At 41.2% G+C, this 13,364-nt stretch overlaps 2 protein-coding genes across 2 annotated transcripts in view; one reads left to right on the top strand and one right to left on the bottom strand.

Annotated features, from left to right (window-relative positions):
• Nucleotides 1-920: 920 nt before the first annotated feature.
• On the bottom strand, nucleotides 921-6,132 carry LOC128255072 (protein phyllopod). Its single transcript, XM_052984557.1, is given in 3 exon segments — nucleotides 921-2,246; nucleotides 5,816-5,962; nucleotides 5,964-6,132. Coding segments are annotated over 3 exon segments (1,245 nt in total). The 5' UTR covers nucleotides 6,006-6,132; the 3' UTR covers nucleotides 921-1,190.
• Nucleotides 6,133-10,971: 4,839 nt separating this feature from the next.
• Nucleotides 10,972-13,364, top strand: part of LOC128255070 (zinc finger protein 423 homolog) — a 31,727-nt gene continuing 29,334 nt past the window's right edge. The window contains exon 1 of the mRNA XM_052984554.1: nucleotides 10,972-11,182. Within this exon, the coding sequence (XP_052840514.1) occupies nucleotides 11,140-11,182 (43 nt within the window). The 5' untranslated portion in view covers nucleotides 10,972-11,139. The remainder of the gene's footprint in view (nucleotides 11,183-13,364) is intronic.

The raw sequence follows: 13,364 nt of genomic DNA, 5'->3' as shown, positions 1-13,364 counted from the left end.
TGTAAGCCAAAATAAGTATACGCACCGCTGTCTCAGTTGCATGAACAACAACGACGATGCTGACCTCAACACGTTCGTTCTCACTACGCAATTGGCTAAATCAAATAAAATCACCAAAACATCAAAAATCAACAATTACACTTCTGCCATTCGGACGCGAGGCGAAAGCAAAACGATAATTCTAAAGAAATCAGGTCGATGATTCTGGAAAACCACAGAAATAATGTGTAACCTCCTGGTTTTCATACCGTTAACGAGGAATTCGCAAAACTCATAAATCGAGAAGAGGTTCTTAACACCAATTCAAATGGTTGCTTTGCAAAACCAAAAGACTGTAAATTAAAAAAAACAAACGCCAAATCCTAAATTTATTTATGTCTGATCCATATCTTATCCATAATTAGGCAGAATTTATGACAATGAAATTTATCAATATTCATTTTTCCTAAAACAATTACTCAAATATTACACAACTTAATTTAATATTTTGCATGCATAAAGGGAAACAATTGATCATTAAATATAAATATTTACTTACCATTAATAGTGGGCAATTTAGCATAGTTTTCGGCGCCACAATTAAAATGAATTCCCAGTGTCAAACGAAATGGCGCAAATATAAAAGCATACTTTTCGGCATCAGACTTTAAATAAGTTGGCAGTTCCAAACAGTTGGCGGTAAAATATAAACTGAATTACATACAAAAGCTTCAAGGTAAATACAAAAAGAACCTAATCTAAACATTCACTAGAAAACTACTAAATAAAAAACCAGTTTTGAGTATATTTGGATTGCTTTTGTGCTATTTTTATTCGCTTGTTATTTTTTAATACTTTTGTCTTTTGGAGCAAACAAACAAATTCAACTACATTGGCTTGGCTCGAGGGGAGTTTTGTGTTTTGTGGTTTTTTTTTTTCGATTTGGGTTTAAGGGGGAGTTGCCTATGACTAATATGTATATTTTAAATATAGCTTTCCACATCCGTTAACTTAACATTCTTAGGTCTTTTGTTTGTGTTTGTGTGTGTTTTCTTTTGTCCGCTAATTAATTAAGGTATTTGACTAACAATTAAAATGTAATCGAGGTACTATTAAATTAGACATTCGCTAATGCTCATAATTTGCTTCTGTTTTGTGCATGCAATTTGACTATTCTTGTGATTTGTGGCCGTAACTTGGGCTCTTCGCATTTACACCAGGCTAATGCTGAGGCCCATCGGTAATCGCAGGCCGGCAAGTTGAAGCGAAGCTTGGTGGGAATCTTGATGGCTGCTGCCTGCTTTGCGGTGGCCCTGCGGTTCCACTGGCGCTTCCGCATCCTCTTCCGCTTGGTCGTCCTCCTCCAGTTCCTCCTCCAGCTCGAGCTCCATTTCCTCAGCCCGTACGTTTTCTTTGTCATCCTGGTGGGTAACCTGATAGCCAAGGCAGCGTCGCGCTTTGGTGGTTGGCAGGACTTCGGATATGGCACTATCGAATTGCAGCAGTATCTCATCATCATCGAGGTGCCGCGTCCAGCGCGGTCTCTGTTTGAGGGGACTCATGATCTGCGGGGGTCGCGACGACACATTCGAGGTGCTGGAGGTGGTGGCGGTGGCTGATTCTGCTGAAGATGCGGGCGGTGCCTCCCTGCTCAGTGTGGTCCCCAGTCGCCGGAACATGGCCACTACTTTGCCATCCACACTGGGCTGCGGGAATCTTTGGTTAGTGGGTGTGGGACATGCGGTGGGTGCGGGTGCGGGTGCGGATGTGGGTGTGGCAGCCAGAGTCACCTCCTTGACCAGTCTCTCCGCCGGTTTCCTTCGCGGCGCCACACACTCCACCTTGCAGATCACATTGCTCCGCCGTTGACCCTGTCTGAGGTACACCAACACCGACTGCTGGCTGCGCTTCTTGGGACTCCGCCGCAGGCTCTCCATACAGCATTGTCGCAGCACTCGGCTCATTCGGCTAACAGAGGCACTGCGTCGGCTGGTCCTTCGCTTCGAGTAGGTTATGGGTGCGGGTGTGGGATTGACGGGCACTTGGGGCTGCGGCTGCGGCTGCGACTGCGGCTGGACACGCACCTGGGGCCGGACCATCGCCACCGGACGCAGCTTGGTCCGCTCCTGCTGCAGCACACTGTTGCCCATGTGCGAGGGACTTTGGCTCTGGCTTTCGGCCTCATTGCTGTTGACCGCCTGCAGGGAATGCCAGTTGATCAGCCAGTTGTTGCAGCTGAAGCAGAGGAACTTGTCCTCGTTCAAGGGCTGTAAGAGAAGAAAGAAATAAATAGATGAGTATACGAGGCTCAAAGATGGATATATATTTCATTAAGTTATTCTTATTTATAACGACAAATCTAAGCGTTTTCCCGGGACGCTAATATGAAACTTTAAAGTCAGCATAAATACTACTTTAAATACATAATGCATTTTATTTCAATAACATTCCTTTATAGTTACACATTTTAGGATCCAGAGAAATACTCTGTTAGTTTTTTTTTTTCCTAATTAGATATAGATTTCTTTTCTAACAAAGTGTGAATCCTGCTGAATTTGAACTTATAGTACAATGCGTGTTACAATTTAAAGGCATACAAGTTACAATGCTTATCATTGCCTTAAACTATCAGACTTTATTGTAACTTTTGAAACTATTCAAACAGTTGATTAGTTTTAATGGGAGAGAGTAAGATTAGCAATTGAGAAAAGGTCACTATCGAAAACAATTAGTTTATGCCTATAGGTCCGTCACCGTTAGGCTCATTAAGACTCAGTAGCTACCTTAGAAAGGAATGTGACCCCAATTCGATGGCATGTCCTGCAATCTCTAGCCAGGCATGACCACAGAATAAACCTCTTGAAAATTACGATACGCCTATGCACTTAGTGATCGCTCTCGGTTGCCACCCGACCGACCACTAATGAGCATCGAACCGAAGGTGCAAAAAAAAAAAGGCATAACAATCCCAAAAGCAACTGCCAGACGGGTCGAGCATATTAATTACCCGAGCGGACCTCAGCATTCCTGGGGTATCAATAATTTCGTGCACCTGCCAACGAAAACTAAGCGCCCAAGAGCAAAGGCAGCTGGCCCAAACGGATCGAAAACCAGTCAAAAGCCATAGGGACATTCGGTTAGTTCGAACCTCGCAGCAAACTCGTTTTGGCCAAAGGCCACGCGCCCTATTCAAGCGGAGTGGTGGCACCGAAGCGGGGAACTGGGTTAAGACCCAACTATGACGGATATTAGGCACGCGCATGCGCGACAGCTGCTCCGGGAATTAGATAAAGGTGATCACAGGAGGAGGAGAAGGGGGGACCATAAGGATCGGGTGGCGGAAGGGAAAGGGGAAGGGGAAGGGTAGCCAGGATCAGGAGCGATTGTGGCTGCCTGTTTACCTTTTGCCTCGGCGATGAAAAGGTGTGCTCCAAGGGCCATGTGTAAACGGTATAATAATGCAAATTGCAGGCCAGGTGCAAAGCAGACAGAGAACCACACACATACACGCACCTACACTGACAGAAACTGTGAAGCTCCATAGATCTGTGGGATTTATTACCCAGAGTATATGATTATTGCCATATATATATTACAAAACTTTATGAAACTTTTATATGTATAATTTATTTTAATTAAATATTTTATTACTTTAAAGGTTTAAAGTTTATTAGTTTTCCTAAGTGTATAAAAGAAGGAGGCAGGGAGGCAGCATGATAAATTGATTGCAACTGGAGTATATGGCACTGTCATTGAGGGCTTTATTTTATTCAGAACTTGCGAGGGTGTCATTTCAGTAGGGGGTGATCGGTTGCCATGCTACGATCGCGGCAGGTGGTATATATGTACCCTATAGGGTTTCGCAATAACGGTTCAAAGTAAATTCTAACGATCCTAGGGGAGTGAAAACATATAGGGTGAACTTCGTGGGTCAGTTGTGGTGGGGTAAGCCGAGGGGTTTTATTGTTATGAAATTGAATAGCGTGCGGCTGCAGTATTTCGTAATTAAATTGATTGCTTTTCCAGCAATTAAAGTTTAGTAATTATGAGTCCTTGAACAGCACAATTCTGTACAACAACATCTGCTCTTAAGCTATAATACATACGAAATGGAACTAAAATTCTTTAATATTTTTATAAAGTGTGTTGGCAACCACTTAACATTGTTTATGTTTTGATAAGGCTTCATTGCACTCTACTTACAGTATCTTTCTACATTTGCCTGACCCATTTTTGCTTTCTAATCCAATAGCAAAGAAACCTTAGAACGAACATTCCCCGAAAAAAGAATAAACTATAAGAAGACCTTTAAATTAGAGTCTTGTCTAGTTCTTGTCCTTTGTTTCGGCACTTCAACGACTTCTGCTGGAAAATTCACAGACTCAAAATCTCTCATACCTCATTTTCTAAGGGTAGATCTTTTGTTTGGATTTGCGCACTTTAAGAAACCGGATTTTCTGTCTTAGGGTTTTTTTTTGGCATTGTTTAAGGGTTCCTCCACCATAGTTAGCTCTAACGAAAATCCCCCTACCTTGAGTACAATAAACTGTGAACTCCGATCCCAGGTATTCAATAGTTGATATGCGAAAAAAAAACCCACACAAAATCAGAAGAAGGTATGAAGAGCTGATAAAGCAGCAGCAGCAGCAGAAAAGCATGGAAAGGGAACCCTGATGGGTTGGATTTTGAGTGCCAAGCGGCAAATACAGCTGTCGTTTGGGATATGGGAAAAAAAGAGGAAAAAAGAGAGGGTGAAGAGTGTATGGAAGGTTCGTTCACTGCCCGCAGAAATTGGAGCAATCTCGGCTCCTCAACGAATCCACCGCACATCTGCCCTTCGAGCAGGTTTGTGGTACAGGTAGTCAGCGGAATGAAGTGGTGGTGAAGGTGGAGTGCCAGTAATCCGAGACCCGAAACTCACTTCCACAGAAAACAAACGCAGGATCTCTCGGCCAGGATCGATTTCCCTGGCCATCTTCCGCTGTCGCATTTCCCACACACCGCACCATGCATATTAGAACAAGCTGTTGGAAATTATAGGAAAGGGATCGAACTAAGTGGCGGCGCATATGCAAAGTGTCCAATTACCGAATTTAGTCAGGGAAATGCATCAGCTGCTTCGAGACAGGATATGCAGTTCACAGGGCAAAGGAAAAGGACATAAAAAGTATGACATCTTTTTCCAGAATAGCTAACAATTTATTTTACTGCATTTAACAAAAAAAACATCAATGATTTTTGTACATCCTTAATTGAAATATTTGTTGCCCAAAATATATTATAATACTATACATATTGGAGTTTTAAAGGAGTTTTAAATTGGAAAGTACAAAGAAATAACTTATCTTAGACAAAACTAGGCTCAACATTTATTATAAGTAGGCAAAGTACTAACACGTTAAACAATTACTTCTGAGTTAATTAATTTTGAATTTAAAGCAAATATATTACTTTACAAAACAATGTTAGTTTCTTGAAACTAAAATTGTAAATAAAAAATTAACAAAGTGGGCGGATCATTTTTTCTCTGTGTGAGATGCTGTAGGAGTGTTACCTTTACCTGGCTAAAAAAAACCCGCCACTCCTCGCCTGGAAACCTTCTTCTTTTTTTCCGCCCTGCGAAGTTCATCCCCTTTTAACCCAAAAACACACACGGATACACGCGCACGGTAAGTAAAACTTTGGCCGAAGGACGTTGTGGCGTTGCATGACTCATCCGCCGAGTTGCCCCAATATCGATTTTTACTTTTTATTCGCCCACACACACCCACACATCCCACACCCCACACATCCCCACCGCCCAGTTGTAAGATGGTCCTTGATGAAAAATCCATACCTGAAATTTGAATTTCGCCTGGATTAGCTGGACGATATTGGGTCCGGAGCGGGGCTCGTAGATATTGATCGTCTGGTTGGTGTGGCAGCCGCAGATGAGGCAGGTGCGTTTCAGGTATTCCGAGGAGGCTGCGGGGGCGGCCACGGCCGGCCGAGGGATCCGCCTGCTGCTGCTGATTATTGGCAGACATCCTGGCGATTTTTCCCAGCCTCTGACGTCACCAACGGTCGGCACTAACTTTCTGATTTTCGCCTCTGGCACTCGTATTTTATATTTGGGGTGGCGCGAAAAAGTGGCAAACAACAAATGCGAAACGGCAGGCGGCAGACGGCGTGCGCGAGCGAGCGAGCGAGAGCGGTAGTTGGATAGAGAGCGGGACAGCGAGCTACGGAGCGGCACGTCCTTCGCGCTGCACGCACAAATTTCGAATGAGCCTGGCTTGTCCTCTTGCTCTTTGCCTTTGCCTTTCAAAATGTGTGTGTGGCCTGCCGGACTGGTGAAATAGAAACGAGCAGGTTCGCAGGGTTGCCGGACCAAAAAAAAAAGAATCTTAAGGCAAGAGGCACTTACAATTTAAATGGTAAGTAATATGTTATTGACAAATATTTAAAGTATTGTGAATACTTTAAACATATTTTACACATATATTAAATTGGGAAATTTGCTCATTTTATTTTTTTTTTAGAACGAAGTTGTCATGTTACAAGCAATGCACTGTGTATTGCAACACAGTTTTCTTGTTTTAAGAATCGCAACAAGATTACAATTATTATTTTTGAAGCCAAAAATCTATAGTAGTACAAAATAATTTTATTAAAAATTAAGCTAATAAATGTTTATATTTGAAATTTTTATGGAATTTATTTATAATATTTCATATCGAAAAATAGCAGAGTAATTAACATTTCACCTTGTTGTTTTATAGTTAAATTAATCGACAATAAATATATAATCGACAAATATAGGTTTTTGGCTTATCAGGTAAATCCCCTGGTAATGTTGACCAAAGTCATATACATATTTTGTTTAATTCTACCAAGCACCAACCGTCTGCACTGAAAGAAAAGGCGCAAGTAGGGGTGGCACAGCCTTGTCAGCATATGTTCACATTTAAGGGCGCTAAAAGGGATGTTGAGTGGCAGAATGACTAGAGCGAATTTTAGAACAGGAAATCGAGAACATCAGGCAATGCCAGTAAAGGTATTACAGCAGAATTTTGACCTTCTTAACACGAAACAAATTATAAGGATACCTACAGGTTTCAATATTCAGAACTTTATGTTGAACCCTTATGTCTAACCAATCAAAAAATATTATTTAATAATTTGTTTTATAAAATAGCATTGAGCTTTACATAACAAATTAAAAATATTAATATAATAATTGTTGCTTAACATTTTTTTAACTACAAAAGAAGTCGAGACATGGTTTTGGAATTTTTAAATCCATCAGAAAGGTTTACTTATTTAAATCAATTATATTATGGGACTTGTTAATAACAATAAAATCTCATGACTTAAATGAATTTATACCCAAATATTGTGACAAAATATTGACGACTTGACCTATCTGAACTTTTGGCACTCAAGTTACCTCTTTTCAGATCTTTGGTTGGGCTTAAGCCCCCCGGAGGAATCGGTGGCAGCTGCCATCGAGCGACAAACACCGAATTTAATGTGGACAGCTTCCTTCGCTGGTACTTATTATTATGGAAGACCCACCGGCTCAACACAGAGCCTTTAGCATACAGCATATAAGCATGCAGCATATGTGCATTGTGGGCAAATCAACAGGCTGCCGAGTGTCTGCTGCCCTCCAACTCCCCGATCCAGCGATCCACAGATCCGAGAGACTCCTCCAAAACACCGACATCAACGGCAGCTGCTCCCAAATACAAAAGGTGCGTTTCGGTTTTTTGTTTTTCCCATTTTTATTCGGGCAGCTCAATCATATGTTCTCTGTGTTGTAGCTCATTTTGAGCCGGTGTTGCAGCTTGCAACCGGGTTTCTTCGTGGCGACAGATGTTTCTTCTGTCTCTCCTTCGCCCGAACCTTCTTCGTCTGCTTCTCCGATTTGCACCTTCTCTCCAGATTGCAGACACTGGGTTAACTGGCGCTGCTCGCCGCTACTTTTACTACGCATCTTCGACGATAGTAAACAAAGGAGTAAGGGCCTCGCAATCGCAATCGAAACCCCTGATGAATGAAAATATGAATGGGCCTTTGCGGGGGAGGAAAAGAGCGGGGAAAGCGTGGCGAACGAAAAATGTATCCGCAAACGGAACTGGACCCTCAACTCGATCGATTTCCTCGCCATATGCGTAGCAAATTTCCATATTGATCAGAGTCCGGGGAAAGGAAGTGTTCAAGGTGATAAAATAAAATCACGGGGAAGAGAAGGACAAGCTAGTCAATCTAAAAAGAGTTTGGGACCAATATTGAAATTGGAAAATCATCTATAAAATCTATTAAAAATGTTTTTCTACTTGCAACCAATTAAAAAACTATAACGGCAGCTTACTTTGGGAAGCCGAAGTTTTAATACCCTTGCAGTCAAGGAATGGATTCGAAATATATATAAGCATAAGTCATAAATATTGTCCGTATTGCATATACATAGCAGCTATAGAATTTAGACAACCGGGTTTGATCAAATATCTAGGGATTGGGTTCTAAACACTACATATATAAAACCATCGACTAAATTTAAAAACAAAACAGCGAAAATAAACATGTTGACCTGATTGTTTCTATGGCAGCTATAGGATACTGACATCCCATCTGAACCGATTTCTAACTTGATATGCGTACACATAAAAAAAATTGGTATAAATATTTATTCGGATACCATATAAATTTATACTATTTTGCAGTTTACTTTAATAGTAAAATGTTAGTTTTGTCCATTTGATATGTCATCATAGTTATTGACGATTTAATAAATTAATTTTTGTGCGTTTTTGCTTCACTTCTCGAAAAGGGTAACTCGGTTGTTATTGTCCCCGATTCCATTGATCTAGATCGAGCAGATTTATATAAACATACAGTTTAATGTAAATTTATTAAATTTATCTATAACTTAACACTGTATTTGAATCTTTTAACGAGAAATTATTTTGCCGCGAGTTCTGCCAACAGGTCTTTGCAGAATTACAGCTGCATAATATAAGACCAAAAACTAACCCACATTTTCCTAAAATTGTTGAAATTGTCTTTAAATTATAAAACACTGGTTTTTGAACCCCTTATTTAAAGTAAAGTATACGATGTAATAAAACATATACGTTTATATAATAAATAAATATTGAATATACATATTTTTGTTAAAAAATGTTATTAACAAAATGTATTTAATAATAAAAATTGAGTTAAATGTTAGTGAACAGATTTCTGTTGAGTCTCTGTAGCATAACATGTTATTACAATGCAACGTTAACATATTCTACATCAGCGCCACCGTGGCCACTACAGCCGCATTGCACTTTGCAAAAATTTACACAGATGGCGCTACTTCTGGCTAAAATAAAAGAAAATGAAAACAAATTGTTTGTAAAATCAAATAAAAACAATAAGTGTAATAAATTAATATCTTTATGATTCCTTTTTTACAGTTTATAGTTAATAGCACCAATTGCATTAAAATTAATTAAACAAAGTGTATTTTCGTACCACAAAAACTGTCCATAAATTTTCAATGTCGATTTTAATAAAATGTAAAAAAACGTAATTCGAAACTTATTGAAACAACTTGACAAGCAGCGAAGATATTATTTTTATCCCTTGCAGACAATCAGAAATTGCAATCTAGTAACGAGACACATATTCATAGCCATGTCCGTCTATCCGTTTCTACGCAAACTAGTCTCTCAGTTTTTAATGCTATCTGCATAAAACGTTGTCTTCCTATTGCAGGTAGTGTATAAGTCGGACGACAAAATTATACAGTTCCCATAGGAAACAATCCGAAAAAAATGGAAGACAAGAAACAAATCGAACTTTGTCAAGCCAAAGTTTATATACCTTTGCATAAATATTCTTTTCAACATCAAAATTTTAAAACAATGAAGCTATTATTCGATTGCTCCTAAGACAGCTATAAAATCACATTCAAATTTAAATACATTTTAGTAGGTAAATTGCAAATATAAATACTTTTTTTTTGTGCTGCGTGTTACTTAATTCACTTTTACACATGTAATGGCAGTAGTGTTTAACAAGAAAAGTCATATGATTAAATAAATTGAAAATAAATATACAACAATATTATTTGATGCAGGCCTTTTGTTTAAGAACAACATGTTAACCCCTGACTATCCATTTACAATTTACAATTTTCAGCAACAACCTCTTAAAATGCTATATTACTACGGTAGGTATTTTGTATAAACATAGTAGAATAAAATTATAAATCTGAATCGCGTTGAAATATTGTTTAGCTCTGGCGATATCCAACTTCATCAACATTCGTAACCCATGCGTGTGACACTCTTGAAATGTGGATGAGTGGAACGCATAACAAAAGATCCATTGCCAATGTCGTCACCCGCTGCCAAAGCACGAAAATCTCCGCTTCTGGACACGATTCTCACGGCCCACCAAGGAGCTGGGCGTTATCCCGCTGCTGAGAAACCAAGTGGAAATTGCAATTCGCAAGGCACCTTGGGAGAATCGGACTCGACTCGAGATCGCGCCCCTTTTGGACCCCCCATACGCACGTGCGAAAGTCGGTTATAAAATAATTGACTTGACTTTATAATTGCAACAGGCGAAGCGGGGAAGAGGGCGAGCGGGATAACATCACACTGTGAGCAGTCGGCATGGGTTCCCCGAATCGCTGGCTCTTCAAAAGGCACCCAGAATGGCCTGCGATTGGTGCCGGCCGGAATTCTCTAGGGGATGGAAGCGAAGCAACCCCCGGGGGAATAGGTTCAGCACTGATAGATGGTTGTGCTTGGACTTGGACTTGGGTTGCGAGTGCTGGGAGTGCGCTTGGGTGGCTGTTGGCTGTTGGATGTTGGATGTTTTGCCACCACATTTCGCTCTCGCTCTCTCTTCTTGCGATTGCGCCGTTGGAATTCCATTTTGTTTTAAGAGCTTCTGTTTTGATGCCACTTTTCGGGCCAAGCTGGCTGGCAGCATTCAGTCAGTTGCCGACGCTCAAGGCGCAAGGATATTCGTTGCGCTTGCCAGGACTCGCCAGTCGAGAAAGAAACCAAAACAAATCGCTTTGGCGCGAAACGAAAGCCGGAAAGCCGGAAGCCGGAAGCGAACTAGTCCAAATCGAAACTAAGCCGAAAAACAGTGATTCAAATAGCCAACCTGGCCATGTCCCGACGCAAACAGGCCAAGCCGCGCGCCTGTCTCAAACGTAAGTTGGGCGCCAGTGGTCAGTGGCAGGTCCTCAATTCCCAAGTGACCACCGACTGACATGGTCTCCATTTCCATATCCTGAGTGTGTCCCTGTGTGTGCTCCTGTGTGTGCTCCTGTGTGTGCTCCTGTGCTACCCTCAGTGTGTGTTTGTGTGTGTGCATCTGATTGATTTGCTTTGATAAACCCCAAAAGGGGGTGGACACAACATTACTCTGCCAAACTTTGCTCGCGGGACCGCAAAATGTGACAAATGCAAATGGCCTCGGCCTGCGATGGCCCACCGTCCGGTCCGGTTGGGCTATTGCCATTTCCCCTCCCCTCCAGTTTGGGGGGCTCCATCCAGCTCGACTCTCGACTCCCAGCCACCCCAACCCATCCCGTCCCAGAACCCAAAACTGAACCCAAACCGGCTGCAGCCCAGCAGCTTGCAGGCATTGGCCAATCCCCGGGGATCAACACACCTAACTGTCAGTGATAGAGAGCGACCAAAGGGGGGAAGGGGGCGGGACAAAGTGGATGAGGCAGCCACGGTAGGGCGGTGGGGAGCGGATCGGGAAGGGGCAGGGGCAGGTGGACTGGGGCCAGGAGACCCCCAAAACCCAAACAAACCCCAGCATGAGGTTGAAACATTGAGTGTTCTGGTGAACCAACAAGTAAATGCTTAACAAAAGGTAAACTAGGGCGAATGGCGTATACACTTTCTGTTAGTTTTGTGCTAAATTAAATTAATAACCAACTATATTAATTAATAATAACTAATTAATTTTTGTGCTATGAACAAAAGTAACCTAAACCATTAATTATAGTGAACAAGTTATTTAAAAAGTCCAACAAGTTGAAAAACATTAAGACATTTCTTTATTTCTATATAATAATTTGCTTTTCATTTTTTATATATATCTAAAAAAGTCTAGTATATTCAATTAAATAAGATAATAAACCCATAACACAAACGCAAAGCCCGGTTAATAAAATAAAGACAATAATCTCACAAACCTTAAATCTGTGAAAAGGAAAATTGTGTCAATTTTAGAGATAATTTTTATTTGTTTTCCTTATTCCTAACTCGTTCTTTGCCTTAATAATTGTAAATTAAAAAAAAAAAAGGTAGGGAAAAAAAGTTTTAGAAGTTAACATTTAGGCTCCAATATCTTTGGAACAAGGGCACCCTTTAAAAGGGCATAAAAAGCGGTTTGGCCAAAACGCAGTTTGCAGATTGGATATTTTTGTGTTCTGGGCGGCATTCCGGTGCAGTTTCGGTTTTTGGGACTCGGTTCCATTTACCGTTCTGCGGCTAGGCCAAGCCAAGGCAACCGAAGTGCCGTTAATTTTTAATACAATTTCAAATTGTGTCAGTGTAAATAACAGCAGAGCAGCAGCGGCAGCAGCAACAACAATGATAACAAATAAAATTGACAATAAATCCAATGCACACATGTGAATGTGGTGTGGGTTGTAGGTGGGGGGGTGGTGGATAGCCGGGGGGGTAGGGTGGCAGCTGAGGGGATCTGAAACCCCCAAAGACAACTGGCGCACACACAAATTTACACTCACACACACACACACACAGACAGAGACAGAGAAAGATATCCTCATGCTGGGGCATGAAAATTTCCCCAACGTATAAAAAAGCGAACTTTGGCTTGCTCTTTTTCCTGCCCTCTCTGTCGCACCAATGCGCTTTGCGAGGGGCGCGCGAAAAAAAGCACAAAACACAGAAAACCCATTGCCATGTATTTCTCAGGGGAGTCGGCAACGGCTCTCTGGCCAATCCCCTGGAGGAAAACCAACGGGCAACGAGGCAACAGCAACAGCAACAGCAACAGCAATAGCAACAGCAACAGCAGCAACATCCAGCGGCAGCAACAGCAACAAACATGCGCCAACTCCCTGGGGAGTTTTCATTTGTTGACTGGCGTTGCTAGCCAGTTTGCATGTATATATCGCTAGGTATATCTATATATATATATATATATATAGAACATATAGGTAGAACAATCACATGCGTATGCAGAGCTATTTTTATTGACAATCCACAACAACACACGCAATGGCTAATGGCCTGTCATCTTTGGCAAAATACAGAAATCAAGAAAAATACACTCTTACTATTTGATTTTGGCTAAACTATTTCGCCAAAAAATGTACAGTGTTTAACATAAGTCAAGAACATTTCAGA

Source organism: Drosophila gunungcola (genome assembly GCF_025200985.1).
Source record: "Drosophila gunungcola strain Sukarami chromosome 2R unlocalized genomic scaffold, Dgunungcola_SK_2 000006F, whole genome shotgun sequence".
Taxonomy (NCBI): Eukaryota; Metazoa; Arthropoda; class Insecta; order Diptera; family Drosophilidae; genus Drosophila; species Drosophila gunungcola.
Note: the sequence above shows the minus strand (reverse complement) of the source record. Positions and strands in the feature narration are given on the sequence as shown.